Source organism: Amyelois transitella, chromosome 20 (genome assembly GCF_032362555.1).
Source record: "Amyelois transitella isolate CPQ chromosome 20, ilAmyTran1.1, whole genome shotgun sequence".
NCBI classification, from domain to species: Eukaryota; Metazoa; Arthropoda; class Insecta; order Lepidoptera; family Pyralidae; genus Amyelois; species Amyelois transitella.
In genome coordinates, this window is record NC_083523.1 from 1,605,366 (window position 1) to 1,622,072 (window position 16,707).

The 16,707-nt window shown below is 38.5% G+C and overlaps 1 protein-coding gene across 1 annotated transcript; it reads right to left on the reverse strand.

The window, feature by feature from the left end:
- Positions 1-13,805: 13,805 nt before the first annotated feature.
- Positions 13,806-15,606, reverse strand: LOC106138449 (uncharacterized). The gene is made up of 2 exons (XM_013339600.2): positions 15,448-15,606; positions 13,806-14,020 (listed from the first exon to the last, which is right to left on the reverse strand). Exons 1-2 carry the CDS (start codon positions 15,545-15,547, stop codon positions 13,821-13,823), a joined length of 300 nt encoding a protein of 99 aa, XP_013195054.2. The 5' UTR covers positions 15,548-15,606; the 3' UTR covers positions 13,806-13,820.
- Between the last annotated feature and the right edge of the window lie 1,101 nt (positions 15,607-16,707).

Consider the following 16,707-nt stretch of genomic DNA (forward strand, 5'->3'; position numbering starts at 1 on the left):
GGATGTCGTAAAAGGCGACTAAGGCAAAGGCTTATAAACTTGGAATTCTTCTTATAATCGATGGGCTAGCAACATGTGACTATTTGAATATCAATTTCATCATTCCGTCATACATATATATCAGACTTTCAAGACAGCTGGCTCTGTCGACCCCGCAAAGGACGTAGACGTGATCATATGAATAAATGAATAAATTGGGTGCCGCCTGTTTGCCATACCTGTAAAAGGTCGCTCAGTCATAAACTCTGCTACTAATTTTAAGACCAATTGTACCTACACTTAACATATACATCACATATTAGAGCCGTGTGGTTCCCGGCACCAATAGAAAAAAATAACAGGACCACTCCATATCTTTCCCTTGGATGTAAAAAGCGACAAAGGGATAGGCTTATATAGGTACTTGAGATTCCTCCTTTAGGCGATGGGCTAGCAACCTGTCACTATTTGAATCTCAATTCTATCATTAAGCCAAGGGGCTGAGCGTGGCCTTTCAGTATTTAAATGACTGTTGGCTCTGTCTACCCCGCAAGGGCACAAACCTACACTTAGTTAAATATGAATAAATACGTCATCAAAATCTGGAACCTTACGCCAAGGAACCCTAAATACAGTAAGATATTCAAATAAAAATATCTTATAGCTTCCTGCATACAAGAAATTGGATACACATTAGCCTGAGGGGATGCGGCTGGCTTCGATTTAAGATGATATCATAGTAATGGATACATATTCTGTACACGTTTGCATTTATACGGTAAGATACAACATATTTACTTGTATCGAAGTTAACATACATACATATGGTCACGTCTATATCCTTTGCGAGGTAGACAGAGCCAATAGTCTTGAGAAGACTGAATGACCACGTTCAGCTATTTAGGGAATAGGACCTCTCCATCTTTTTCCCATGGATGTCGTAAAAGGCGACTTAGGGACAGGCTTTTAAAGTTGGGATTCTTCTTTTAGGCGATGGGCTAGCAACCTGTCACTATTTGAATCTCAATTCTATCATTAAGCCAAATAGCTGAGCGTGGCCTATCAGTCTTTTCCAGACTGTTGGCTCTGTCTACCCCGCAAGGGATATAGACGTGACCATATGTATGTATGAACTTATATAGATAAACATCCAAGACCCAGGCCAATCAGAGAAAGTTCGTTTCTCATCATGCCCTGGCCGGGATTCGGACCCGGGACCTCCGGTGACACAGACAAGCGCACTACCGCTGCGCCACAGAGGCCGTCTTACTACTCGTACGTCTCACTAGCAACCTGCTATCAATATCTCTAAGCCACCATCATTAAGCGACTGAACAAAATGTTGCCTTCGAATGAAACTATTAGTTCTGTTTACCCCGTAAGGTATTAAAATGTACATATGTATGTATGTAACCGGCAACATAGGCCACTTAATTCTTCACCTGACCGTACAAAAACCTTATAAATACCAGCTTTTTATAACTTAACAATAAAAAACAGAATTTTTTACGACCGACCCCTTATTCGCCACTTCTAACGACAATTTAGCAGTTTCATCCCTCCAAATGATAGCTATTATTAGTGGAACATGAATCGATGGGTTTTCAGATTACAATTTATGGGGTAGATAGAGCCTATTTTCTAGGCGTTTCTCGCCGCCGGCCATTTTTGCGGTGAGAAATTTTGTTATCTTCGGGAATATGGGCTGGGAATTTTTTATTATAGGAAACTGAATGGGGTTTTTGTTCGGCAAATGGCAAGAGGATAGTATCGGCCGTGTGGTTTTTGGTAGTAGAGAGTAGAATTAGTTGTCTAAATGAAGTTGTTATAAGCTTTTTTTTCTAGACAGGAACCCAGATTGCATCCTCGCCTCTTTGGTAAGGAGTCTTAAATCAAACCAGCATGATAGCTATAAATAAAAAGTGAATGAAATAATCAAATCAGTTTTGCAACTGGTAAATCCAAACATCAGGTAATCCGTTTAAAATCAACAAAAACAGACGCAAAGGTCCATACAAAGAGAAAAAAAGGCACGCTATGTCCCCCCAGGGAAGGGAAAAATTAACGACAACTCATTTATTAAAATCCGTGACGCCATTTTTGGCTCCGTGCGGTCCAAAAAAACTCTGAACGAACTCGGCTGTACTACATGAAAATTAATTTCTCGATGTTGCGTGATGTATCTTCATTTCCAGCCATTTATAGAGAGAATGGTGTTTTGTTTTTGAAATTTAATTTTATACACACATTAAATTGCCGTCCGTGCGGGGTAGACGGAGCCGACAGTCTTGAAAAGGCTGAAAAGCCACGTTTAGCTCAGGAATCGAAATTCAAAGAAATAAATAATAAATAAATAAATATTTACGGGACAAATAACACAGACTGAGTTAGCGTCGAAGTAAGTTCGAAACTTGTGTTACGAGATACTAACTCAACGATACTATACTTTATAATAAATATTTATATAGATAAACATCCAAGACCCTGGGCCAATCAGAGAAAGTTCGTTTCTCATCATGCCCTGGCCGGGATTCGAACCCGGGACCTCCGGTGACAAAGACAAGCGCACTACCGCTGCGCCACAGAGGCCGTCAAAATATCTTAGACTGAACCGACGCCAAAGAAAGATCTTGCAATGCACCAACGCCAATCTCCTGTTTGGTTTCCTTCCACCCAAAGGTTGGCTGGAAGAGATTGCATTAGTGATAAGTCCGTCTTTGTACCATCTCTATCTGTTTCGTGCAGTTTTGTATGTTTTACTCTTATGGTGCAATAAAGAGTTTTATCTTTTAACTAGCTGTGCACTTTGTCCGCGTTATAATATATTGAATATTTATATTCGGCATCATTGAAGCCTTCAAGGATGAATAATTTTCTTCGTTTTATTCACATTTTCCATTATTTATTTTGTCCTTATAGTTTCAGCGTGATGTTATACCTATAGCCTAAAGCCTTCCTCGATGAATGGACTATACGACGCAAAAATAATTTTTCAATTCGAACCAGTAGTTGCTAAGATTAGCGCGTTTAAACAAAACCTTCAGCTTTATAATATTAGTTTAGATACTTCATTAAATAAATGCAACCAAAAAGGTACTTGTAATGCGGTATCAGTGGTTCACCGCAACTTATTTAGCGATGAATTTCAATATTTTCAGATCCCCCAGATTTCAAGTTACCAACGCGAAGAGACGGGATCGTGTAATTTCAGAACTGGCAGTGAATTAATTTCACTTTTGCACGTTCGTGTGTGAGTTGCCACAGTTCATACAAGACAGAAGGTAATGACAGATGGTGTTGTGAACAATTTTTATAACAACCTTTTTTGTATAATGTTTGCTTTTATTTTTTATGTCTGTCACTTATGTCATCAAATAAAAAGTACCAATTCGACTGTTCACAAGTTTTTATAATTTTTGATTATAATATCTAATTTTATTTAATCTAATCATACAGTCCACCTTTTCACAACAAATGTTTAAATTCCAATTCTATGTATTCATGTTTACTATTTGACGCCTAAGTCAACATTCATAGTACTATATCTTTTATCATATCCCAATATCAAGTAATATTGTACATACATATAGTCACATCTAAAGTCGCAAAAGGCGACTAAGGGATAAACTTATAAAGTTGGGATTCTTCTTTAAGGCGATGGGCTGGCAACCTGTTACTACTTGGATCTCAATTCTGTCATCAAGCCAAAAAGCTGAAGATGAAGCTCTGTCTAACGCATGGGATATATATATATGTATGTATGTAAAATAACTGTAATGTCGAACTTATTCCTAATTTACTAGTAAAAATAACTATTTCCATCGGAAACCCACAAGGCTGTATTATTTATAAATAGTACGACCTCTTGGTTTTTTCCATCAACCTTTCCAGTGATCAGGAGCTGCTCAAGGTGATTTACTTCTGTCCTGGCGATGTGATGATGATGATATACTGAAAAAGCAAGCAATTTCTTGGATTTTATAAAGATAGTAAATAAAAAGAGCTCGTGGGTTTGTCGACTTCATGTCTATTTCAGAATCTTTTACATCAGATCGGAATCGGTAATGCATAGGGTACAAAAACATCTTATCGGTAAATTTATAATAATGCCATCTATTGCGAATCCGTGGAACTACAATGCGGTCAATACATACCGTTGCGTGTCCACTCCTAATAGTTCTGAGAGGATAATAAGTTGGCGCTGTCGGTAGTAGTAGTAGGTAATATACTGATGTATATTTACTGTGACATCAAATGAGCACTAAAATCCGTTCCTAGAGGCAGTTGACAATTTTAATCCTCCATTTTATTTCGTTCGTTTGACGAATCGCAAATGAGACACCGATTTGGTCTTAAATTTAGGATTTTCAGTTTTAAAATGTTCGAGTGGATTTCGTAGTCTGTTGGGAAGCAGAGAATATTATTTTTCAATCTGTTCTTGAAAGCCAGAAGGTACCTCCTTTCCATCTTCATAATTTATGAAATAAAACTGCGTTATTGAGTGACACGATGACAACGTATAGCCAAATAACAGGGTACTTCAATTAGAAACTGAAACTTGGCATGTAAGTATATGTTGCTTATAAAGTGTAACAAACATACCTACATAAATCTATCCCCAGAAACTTTCGAATTTATATTATACTAGACTAGGATTAGATGATACGTTTATAAGAGAGGATGGTAATTATTAATCTAGCTTATTCACAACTTTGAAATCCTACATTCACTTCTTTATTTGCTTCGTTCGACCTCTAGCGGGAAATATAATGGGGTTCTATGCTTCAAACAGCACAGATGAGAGATTTCTAATATCAGTGTGAATTCCAATAAACAACTCTCTCTTTTGAATATGAAAGCATTGAGATACGGAATGCATGATATTGCGGAAATATTCTATGGATTTGTATGCAAATAGTGAGGACGTTGAACTGTGATATGCTCATATACATACATACATATGGTCACGTCTATATCCCTTTCGGGGTAGACAGAGCCAACAGTATTGAAAAGACTGAATGGCCACGTTCAGCTATTTGGCTTAATGATAGAATTGAGATTCAAATAATGACAGGTTGCTAGCCCATCGCCTAAAAAGAATCCCAATTTTGTAAGCCTATCACTTAGTCGCCTTTTACGACATCCATGGGAAAGAGATGGAGTGATCCTATTCTTTTTTGTATTGGTGTCGGGAACCACACGGCACTGCCGAGAACCACACGGCACCATTATATATAGATTATATTTAAACTTTAGCTCTTAAATATATATGTGCGCTGCCTTTTTAATTATGGATTTTCCTTTATATTTTGGTTACTAGGTATTATTGTAGAGAAGATTGCGTTGATGGATACGATACCTGCTATTTGATACAGGTACCACATCGTCGCTATATATCCGAAATTTAACTTCGCATTTATACAGCAAGTTGAAATTGTAGGGTTATATACGAATATACATACATACATTCATATGATCACGTCTATATCCCTTGCGGGGTAGACAGAGCCAACAGTCTTGAAAAGACTGAATGGCCACGTTCAGCTATTTGGCTTAATGATAGAACCGAGATTCAAATAGTGACAGGTTGCTAGCCCATCGCCTAAAAGAGGAATCCTAAGTTTATAAGCCTATCCCTTAGTCGCCTTTTACGACATCCATGGGAAAGAGATGGAGTGGTCCTATTCTTTTTTGTAATAGTGCCGGGAACCACACGGCACTATTACGGCATATACGAATATTTCGGTAAAAAATAAATTTTGACAAGAACATTTAATATGACATTATTTTAATTTTCATTTCAATTTAAATTTAAATTTTCTGTATTTTTCCATGCCATGACTGGTTAAATGCGCGAAATGTATATGCTTTTTAACACCTATAATTGTACCGCATTTATAGCAAATAAAGTATTTGTATTTTGTATTTATAGAAAGGCACAGGTTTGAATGCCACCTCGGTCATGTGCCAATGACTATTTTCAAAGTGATGTACATTAGTTTGAATAATAACCGATGCTCTAACGTTGAAACACGTCGCTAAAACATCGCGAGGAAACCTGCACATTCAGGCATCTGACCATGATCGATCCAATACGGGTTAGGTTTATCTGCAGAGGTAGCGGAGGTCAGATGGGAGTCGCCTCGTGTAAAAATCTGACCACCTAATTCAGGATCCATGGTCAAAGGCATACCCCGGGCTCCTCTCCACTAAAACCAGGAGTAAGAAGGCTGCAAGTACAGTCCTTTTTTAGTCTCCCCAAAAAATATTCCCTTTGGAAGGATTAACAAAAAACACGTTTGAAGGTCAAGGAAGGTCAGCATGAAATTAAATCCGTAAGATACAGCCACCTTAAGTTTCCCTTACGATTTACTCAGTTGTTTCGCCCGAGGCGCAGCACAATGTTTTATCTAAAAACATCAAGGGGTCATATTGATTTCAACAACCTTTTTTAGTATTCTGTTCGTGTTTTCTTTTCAATATTTTTTTGAAACGTATTTATATTTTCTTTAATATAATTTTCGTGTATAAGTTTTTACATGCAGCCCAAAGTCTTGTAAAGACTGATAGGCCACGTTCGGCTGTTCGGCTTAACAACACATAGGTACATACATATGGTCACGTCTATATCCCTTGTGGGGTAGAAAGAGCCAACAGTCTTGAAAAGACTCAATGGCCACGTTCAGCTATTTGGCTTAATGATAGAATTGAGATTCAAATAGTGACAGGTCGCTAGCTCATCGCCTAAAAAAAGAGTCCCAAGTTTATAAGCCTATCCCTTAGTCGCCTTTTACGACATCCATGGGAAAGAGATGGAGACGCCCTTTTTTTTTTTTTTTTATTGGTGCCGGAAACCACACGGCACCACTTAATAACACGGGCTACTTTTTCCCGAAAATTCCCACAAGAGCGTAACCACAGACAAACGCTAGTCCCAAACATCATGAATAAGGAAGCCAAGTCCAAGGGCTTCGCCGTCTCCAGGGGAGACTCACGACGAATGAGTTTTTACTCAAAAACTTTAATGATCCCTTTTTGGCAAAATGTCGGTGAGATTGCTATGAATTATTTATTCGAGCCGGAATGAAATTTTCATATATTTTTTGGGCTTATGTATATTGCGAAGTTGTTGGAAAATGAAGATGGATTGCATTCCGTTTTGTTTGTTTGTTTTTTTTTTTTGCGGAGTAAATTTTGCACTATATTTTTATTAAAATTAATAAGCTTTAGACTTATTCTGGCAAAAGGTCAGGTCAAGATAATCATAAACCGACGAACTTGCATGAAAATATTGAGTAATTTAGATTTTATTTATTCCTCTTCACAGCCAGGGAGCCCTATAAAGCGCCCCGGGTCTTCGATTTTGGACTTCTACAGCGCTCACCAAATGAAGTAGCTCACTATCATCTGTCAGCTATTTGCTGGTTCTCATCTCTATAGCTAAAACCCACGCCATTTTATATATTGCTTAACTAGTCCGCTAATATATGCCGTGTGGTTCCCGGCACCAATGAAAAAAAGAATAGGACCACCGGTAATAATTCACCATAATGCCAGGGAGCATCCGCATAGCTCAAAATAAATTATTTTTATTGACCTTACATTCACTTCAACTGTCACTTGGACCACATGTTTTTAAAGGTGGGTGTTATAAGTTGAGTTACATACTTCTTTATGGAACAGCCATATGCTATGAATATCGAAAAGATTGAAAAATTTTACCATTGTGATACCGTGATCTCCCATGCGCGCCTGTTAACCTCTCCGGATGGAGTGGTCCTATTATTTTTTCTATTGGTGCCGGGAACCACACGACATAATAAACTAAACCCACGCCCTTTTAAATCAGTCCTAATAAATGTTGTACTTATTCTATGGATTTTTAAATTATCTCTCTTCACTCTTACCTGCGACGTTTTACCAAAACGTTACAACAATATCATGTTCAATTGATGAGCTAGCAACAATTTCGCGATCTGAATCTCAGGTCCATTTAGGGACATGGCATTTTTTGTAAAATTTAATTTTTTTATGTCAAAAGAAATTTAATGACCGTACTGAGAGGAATACAGACGTGTATGTATGTATCGTTTTTATCTCTTACAGGTTAGACAGAGCCAATAGGGACAAAAACGAAGACCACATTAAGATGAACTGCATTAAGATAGAATTGAGATTCAATAACATAAAACTACAATTAGAAAAAATGTGTATACAAGTAATTCATACCGTATACCATTAATACCAAAAGTTACTTTATTTCTAAGAATTCATTCTTAGATCATATAATGTATCTTGGATTTTTTTTTTTTATTTATTTTATTTGTTTCACTTTGGGTTTGTTTTTGCATTAAGTAAAATGGATTATTTGTTTAGCTTCCTGGTTTGTGTGCTATTTGATGCATCTTCAAGCCTGGTTGCCAATGTTCTTGTGATGTGATGACGCAAATGGTTTATGATATTTATATATGAGTTTGTATATTTATATATATATATATTTATGTAATATATGTGTGTATATATATATCATTATTATTTTATTATTATATTATATTATTGTGGTACGATGTCCCCATTGAGATCTTTTAGATTGGAGTAGATATATTCAACAAATTTTGTTAGTGAGGCCATCGACTGTTCCTTTGTCATAATGTCCGTCAGTCTGAATGGGTCAATTTTTAAATTGTCGCAAATAAAAACATGATTCATGCGATGGTTTGTGAACCTGTGGCAGCGTTTGAGCAGATGATCGATGTCCTGTATCTCACCACTGCCACAGGGACACAAATCGTTTTCTGTTATGTGGAACCTGCGCAGATACGACAGATGAAATCCGTGTCCTGTGAGGTACTGTGTTAGCAAAAATGTTATAGGTGTTTTGGTGAAGAATGTGTGTATTTGTTTGAGTGTGGGGAGAAGAGATCGTGTGTGTGCCCCTTGTGGTTCGCTCGTGTAACGTTTCTGCCATGTGTCGTGTGTTTGAGTGCGAGCAATGTGTTTGATGTGTGATGCGGGAACTGCGTCATAGTCGTTAACTTTGTGGAGTCGTGCTGCGGCTCCAGCTGCGCGGTCCGCCGCCTCGTTGCCAGCGACGCCGGTGTGTCCTCTGACCCAGTCCAAACGGATGCTTCCGAATCCACGGTAGCTCGCCATTACCTGGTGAATATCGCTCACCAGGGGATGGGTGTTGCTACGGTTGCGTATGGCCGCAATCGAAGACATTGAGTCCGTGTAAACGGTCACATCCGTCCGACCTTTGCCGCGGGCCCACCGACACGCCCCAAGGATGGCGAACAGCTCCGCTTGGAAAACCGAACAGCTTTTGTGTAATTTGAGTTTTTTGGTGTGTATCGGGTGTGTTGAGTGAGTGTTGGCGTAGACGACAAAGGCCGCCCCGACGGAGCCATCCTCCTGTTTGCTGCCGTCCGTGTATATGTATGTGTTGGTGTGTGTCGACTGTTGGGAAATCACTGAGGCATTCTGCGCAGGCTCTGGGATAACGCGTTGGGCCGGGTGCAGCAACTGGTGAGTCGGAGTAGGTTTCTCCAACATGACATCGGGAAGGGAGTCAAAGGTGGCGGATAGGCGGGCTCGCTCGATCCGGTTCACCTCGAGCACTTTAAGATCGAGGGGAGTGAGCCTGGAGAGTGCTAGTGCTGCATTAGTAGATACATGTATCTTGGATTGGGTGAGTCATGTTTTAACACGAAGCGACTCCCATCTGAATTATCTCTAAGCATAAATTAGTTCTATATCATAATTGCAAGGTAAACTGTATATATTCGTAAAATATACCTTGCCTTACAAAGGTAGCATAATACAGCGCTGTAATCGAACGCTGTAAAGCGCTAAAGTATATAACATCAGAAAACAATCATACAGTATAGAGCCAAGACGCGCCTTCACGCTTGAAAGCGTTTTCGCTTTTTCAAACACCTACTCGTGGTTCTCGAATGGACGCTATCAAGTTAATTGACGTAATTTTTTTATAAGTAACTAGCGACTCGCCCCGGCTTCGCACGGGTTTATATCTATATATAGATATAAACATTTCACCCCTTTTACCAACATTTAGAAGAAGAACTCGTTGTCGTCGTTTGCATTAATGGCTGACCAGGAGGAAATATGTTTTGTTTTACACCTTTTGTAAACCCTAGTCAAAAGCAAATAAATATTCTATTCTATTCGTTCCTAACTTTTCGAGTTAAGCGTATAATACAGACAGAATACAGACAGAAAGGAAGACTTTACAGTATATAGTTATAAAATGCTTGGATATATATATATAAGTAAGTATATTTTAGATGGATGAATGAAAGCAGTTGACGAAGCCAATATACAAAGGAAGTGTAAAAGGGATTGTTGGGGCCTAGACGAACGTACCTTGATCAAATCGGAGATGTTCTAGCAAAAGGTCTGGTCAAGACTACCCGAAACCGACGACCTTGCATGAAGAGAGTTATGAATGTGTATGAAGCGAAAGAAGTGTTCAGGGATCGTGGCAAGTGGAAACATGTGGTCTCTGCCTACCCCTCCGGGAAGGAGGCGTGATTTAGGTAAAAATGTATGTAAATTTTAGATGCATTTTAGTAGTTCGTCCCGCTATTACTACTAAAACACATCCAAAATATACTAGAGGCGGCAAAGAAATTTATTTTCGAGAATCATTCGAGTTACCTCCATACCAATAGTAGCGTTCGTTTCAACTCACCATTGAACCTCACACGGTCGTGTAATTCTATCTGTCTGAAGTCACTGACGATTAATTCGCACAAACGATACATTTCTGAATGAATGCAATGGTTATTCATAAAGTAAGTACTGTAAAGAGTCATTCATTCATATAATCACGTCTATATCCCTTGCGGGTAGACAGCGCCAGCAGCCTTGAATAAATAAATATATATATATGGATGTCGTAAATGGCGACTAAGGGATAGGCTAATCAACATGGGATTCCTCTTTTAGGTGATGGGCTAGCAACCTCACACTATTTGAATCTCAATTCTATCGTCAAGCCAAAAAGCTGAACGTGGCTTATCAGTATTTTCAAGACTGTTGGTTCTGTCTACCCCCGCAAGGGATATTGACGTGACTATATGTATGTATGTATTACTGAAAATTAGATCCAAATCCATTCAGAACACTGATTGAAAGAGTATTCTATATACATACTCACAAGCTTTCCAAAAATTTAATTATTTATACTACTTACATAGGTACTACAATAATCGTGTGATATGATTTGTAAGCAAATTATTTCGTTAATGTTACAACGACAAAGCGAATTCATATTCAACGTCTAATAACTTAAGTTACAAGTTAAATACGTTCTCGTAATATGCTTAGAGAAGGTCGCGACGCGCCATGACAAACATTTGATGAGACGAACAAACATACATATAGTATGTACATTAATGTATGGCTGTTCTATTTGCTCTCTATTGAGCAAATTTTCCATAGTGTATGTAGGTAGTGTAATCACCAAGTTAGTTATTCCTCAAAAGATAGAAGGAGATAAGAGGAGAGAAATAATCAGTTCAAAATTACTATACGAGTATTATTGAACTAGCGGTGCCCGCGACTTCGTCCCGCGTGGAATAGTTATTTTGGGCATCATTGAAGCCCTCAAAGATGAATAATTTTTACCCGTTTTTTTTTCACATTTTCCATTATTTCTTCGCTCCTAATAGTTGCATCGTGATGTTTTATAGCCTAAAGCCTTCCTCGATAAATGGTCTATTCAACACAAAAAATATTTTTTTAAATTTTATAAATTTAAAATAAAGTTGCCTACATTGTTCGTTCATTGAAAGGAGGGTAATATTGTTTATAACAAGGTGTGAGATTCATCATACTCGTATAATGACAGATCGCTAGCTCATAGCTTAGTTTAATTTACTTTTATAATATGCTTGAAAAGAGAAGGAGCAGGCAAATATATATACACAAATACAGACATAAAATCACGTCTCTCTCCTGGTTGGGTAGTAAGAGACTAGAATTTACACACACATACACACGCTAACACACACAATTACACACACACACACATACTAAAACAAAATACATACTTACATACATACATATGATCACGTCTTTATCTCTTACGGGTAAGACAGAGCCAACAGTCTTGAAAAGACTGATAGGCCACGTTCAGCTGTTTGGCTTAATGATAGAATTGAGATTCAAATAGTGACGGGTTGCTAGCCCATCGCCTAAAAGAAGAATCCCAAGTTTATAAGCCTATCTCTTAGTCGCCTTTTACGACATCCATGGGAACAAGATGGAGTGGTCCTATTCTTTTTTTTTATTGGTGCCGGGAACCACACGGGAAACAAAATAATTATTTTCAATACAAACTTAACTTTATTTTTTTAAATATCACTCAGGGCACTTATCCAAAGGCACGCACACGTTATTCTTCGTGTCCCTGACAGTGGGGGGGTCGCAGTAACATGCAGAGTAGTCACACAGCAAGGCTTTATTATGTATGTAATAGTCACGTCTATATTCGACTGATAGGCCACGTTCAGCTTTTTGGCTTCAGAATTTAGATTTAAATAGTGACAGGTTGCGAGCCCATCGACTAAAAGAATCCCAAGTTTATAAGCCTTATATCTTAGTCGCCTTTTACGACATCCATAATTGCGCAAATGGGCAAAAATAAACATTCTCAAATACAGACATAACATCACGTCTCTCTCCTGGTTGGGTAGTAAGAGACTAGAATTTACACAAACATACACACGCACATACACACACACACACACACACACACACACAAACACACACTCAAAAAACAAAATAACTATTTTCAATATAAACTTAACTTTATTTTTTTTAATATCACTCAGGGCACTTATCCAAAGGCACGCACACGTTATTCTTCGTGTCCCTGACAGTGGGGGGGTCGCAGTAACATGCCGAGTAGTCACACAGCAAGGCTTTATTATGTATGTAATAGTCACGTCTATATTCGACTGATAGGCCACGTTCAGCTTTTTGGCTTGATGATAGATTTTAGACTCAAATAGTGACAGGTTGCGAGCCCATCGACTAAAAGAATCCCAAGTTTATAAGCCTTATATCTTAGTCGCCTTTTACGACATCCATCATTGAGCAAATGGGCAAAAATAAACATTCTCAAATACAGACATTAAATCACGCCTCTCTCCTGGTTGGGTAGTAAGAGACTAGAATTTACACACACATACACACGCACATACACACACGGCCATACACACACACACACACACACACACACATCACACAAACACATACTCAAAAAACAAAATAATTAAACAATACAAACTTAACTTTATTTTTTTTAAATATCACTCAGGGCACTTATCCAAAGGCACGCACACGTTATTCTTCGTGTCCCTGACAGTGGGGGGGTCGCAGTAACATGCCGAGTAGTCACACAGCAAGCCTTTCTCCACCACCGGATTGGGTTCCTCGCAAGTTGGCTCCGTATGTAATAGTCACGTCTATATTCGACTGATAGGCCACGTTCAGCTTTTTGGCTTCAGAATTTAGATTTAAATAGTGACAGGTTGCGAGCCCATCGACTAAAAGAATCCCAAGTTTATAAGCCTTATATCTTAGTCGCCTTTTACGACATCCATAATTGCGCAAATGGGCAAAAATAAACATTCTCAAATACAGACATAACATCACGTCTCTCTCCTGGTTGGGTAGTAAGAGACAAGAATTTACACAGACGCACATACACACACACACACACACACACACACACACGCGCACACACACACACACACAAACGCACACACAAAAACAAAATAACTATTTTCAATACAAACTTTATTTTTTTTATATCACTCAGGGCACTTATCCAAAGGCACGCACACGTTATTCTTCGTGTCCCTGACAGTGGGGGGGTCGCAGTAACATGCCGAGTAGTCACACAGCAAGCCTTTCTCCACCACCGGATTGGGTTCCTCGCAAGTTGGCTCCGGGACTTTATTGCCACATCCTAGTGAATAAGCGTGGGTTCCTTCGTCACACTCTTTTACGCCTGGAACGAGAGACATGCATATATATAATCACATCTATATCCCTTGCGGGCTAGACAGAGCCAGACTGAAGGCCACATGCAGCTGTTCGGCTTTCAGGTTCAAATAGTGAGAGGTTGTTTTCCTATCGCTTACAAGAAGAATACCAAGTTTACGTAAGCCTTTCCCTAAGTCGCCTTTACGATACCCATGGAAAAGATAATGTAGTGGTCTAATTGATGAGTTTGTATAAATGTGTGTATTGTACATGTTTTTATTATTCTTTCACGCAAAAAATAACAATAATAATTAACATATTATGTGCCGTGTGGTTCCCGGCACCATTACAAAAAAGAATAAGACCACTCCATCTTTTTTCTATGGATGTCGTAAAAGGCGACTAAGGGATAGGCTTACAAACTCGGGATTCTTTTTTTAGGCAATGGGCTAGCAACCTGTCACTATTTGAATCTCAATTATATCACAAAGCCAAATAGCTGAACGTGGCCTATCAGTCTTTTCAAGACTGTTGGCTCTGTCTACCCCACAAGGGATACAGACGTGACCGTATGTATGTATGTATTATGAAAGCAACTTTAGACATTCGAATCGCTATTAATATAACTTAAAATTTATAGAAATTTAATTAAGGCGGACGAAATCGGTGGCAAATGCTAGTTGGTTCTGTCTAATCTTTCCGCGAATGTCGGCTCTGTCTACCCCGTATGCGATAAAGACGTAATGTAACGTACATGCAGCTAAATAGGTTAATAAATCGACATTATTACAAAGCCCACTAATTATATGTTGTCATTAAATTATCAGTATGATACCTAACGGTAAATTATGCTATTCTTGTTCATTGTGAACTAACAATAATATAATTGTAACTAACATATGTAATCATGCAGTTACAAGTACAAATTTAATTGGTGCACATACCTACATACATACATACAATCACGTCTTCGTCGTCTTGCGGGGTAGACAGAGTTAGCAGTCTGGTAAGACTGACAGGCTATATTCAACTGTTAGCCTTAATGATAGAATTGATTAAGTGAGACAGTTGAACGCGATTTAGTAATTGCTTTAGTTGCCTTTCAGACTACTTATTTGATATAGTTAGGGATATGGACGTGACCATATGTATGTATGTATGTATACATATAGTCATGTCTATATCCCTTGCGGGGTAGACAGAGCCAACAGTCTTGAAAGGACTGAATGGCCACTGTCACGAATTGAGATTCAAATAGTGACAGGTTGCTAGCCCATCGTCTAAAAAAGAATCCCAAGGTTTTTATCCTATCCCTTAGTCGCCTTTTACGACATCCATGGGAAAGAGATGGAATGGTCCTATTCTTTTTTGTATTGGTGTTGGGAACCACACGGCACATAAGTATATATGTATGTATGTAATAATAGGTAGTTCAAATCAAAAAATACTTACATGTTCCTAGAATATAAATACAACCACGCGGATACGTCTTCGTATCTCCCAATGATAATCCGACCACGCCCAAAAGGCACAAACACAAGAGAATCTTCATTGTTTTTATTAATATTAAATTTGTCTGCGTTATACAACCAGCCACTTAGAGGTTCCTCGAATGAGTGATTTGTAAAGGTAAATAGGTCATCTTATAAATATGCTTGTAAACCAGTTTGATACGATAGTGAATAATTATATTATTATAAATTAACAAAACAAAGACATAAATATGGTGCCGTGTGGTTCCCGGCACTTTTTAATAGGACAACTCCATATCTTTCCCATAGATGTCGTAAAAGGGAATGGCCAGTCAACTTGCGATTTTTCTTATAGGCTATGCAACCTGTCGCTAATTGAATCATTAATCCTTACAGCTGAACGTAGCCATCGTGTCTTTCCGCGACTGACGGCTCTGTCTACCCCGTATGTGGTAAAGACGTAATATAACGTCCGTGTAGCTAAATAGTTCACAAGCACAAAAAACCACACTCATATCACATTCTCTGCGCCATGATTAATTTTTATTGGTATCCATCAGGATTTAAACCTCAATATTATCAAATGAATAAGAATTTGAGGGTGCGACAAACTGAGGTTAATCGCTCCATTAGTCGGCAGGTTAAAGTGGCCATTTCGGGGGTTCCAGATCGATTCCGTGTTGACAAATGTTGGTAAAGGACAGTTTTATTTGTTAGCCGATTGAGAAAAAAGAGGAGGGAATTGCTAGGTTTTTTTTTAGATTTTGCGTAATCTATACTAATGTTATAAAGCTGAAGAGTTTGTTTGTTTGTTTGAACGCGCTAATCTCAGGAACTACTGGTTCGAATTGAAAAATTCTTTTTGCGTTGAATAGATCATTTATCGAGGAAGGCTTAAGGCTATATAATATCACGCCCCTCGGAGGGATAGGTGCAAAATATATCTGTCTTTTCTCATACCGCATTTCCTGCATATGGCGTTTGCTTCATTACTATTCATCAATATTTTCGAGCAAGCACGTAGGTGACGCAAAATGAGTACGCAGGCCTCGCCAAATGGCACGCGAGACGCCGTCTTTATCGCGCGAAAAACTATCGCTGTTTCGCTTTATATTATGACGTGAAACGAGACAGCGATAGTTTTTCGCGGATGATATGATAGTTTTCTTAACTATGCCCTCTGCATATAATATATACTAGAAGCCGCCCGCGACTTCGTCCGCATGGAAACCCTATCAAT

Coding starts and splice junctions, on each gene's coding strand:
- LOC106138449 (XM_013339600.2), bottom strand. CDS start 15,547: ATGAAGATTCTCTTGTGTTTGTGCCTTTTGGGCGTGGTCGGATTATCA. Junction 14,021..15,447: donor TATTTATATTCTAGGAACAT/GTAAGTATTTTT, acceptor CTCTCGTTCCAG/GCGTAAAAGAGTGTGACGAA.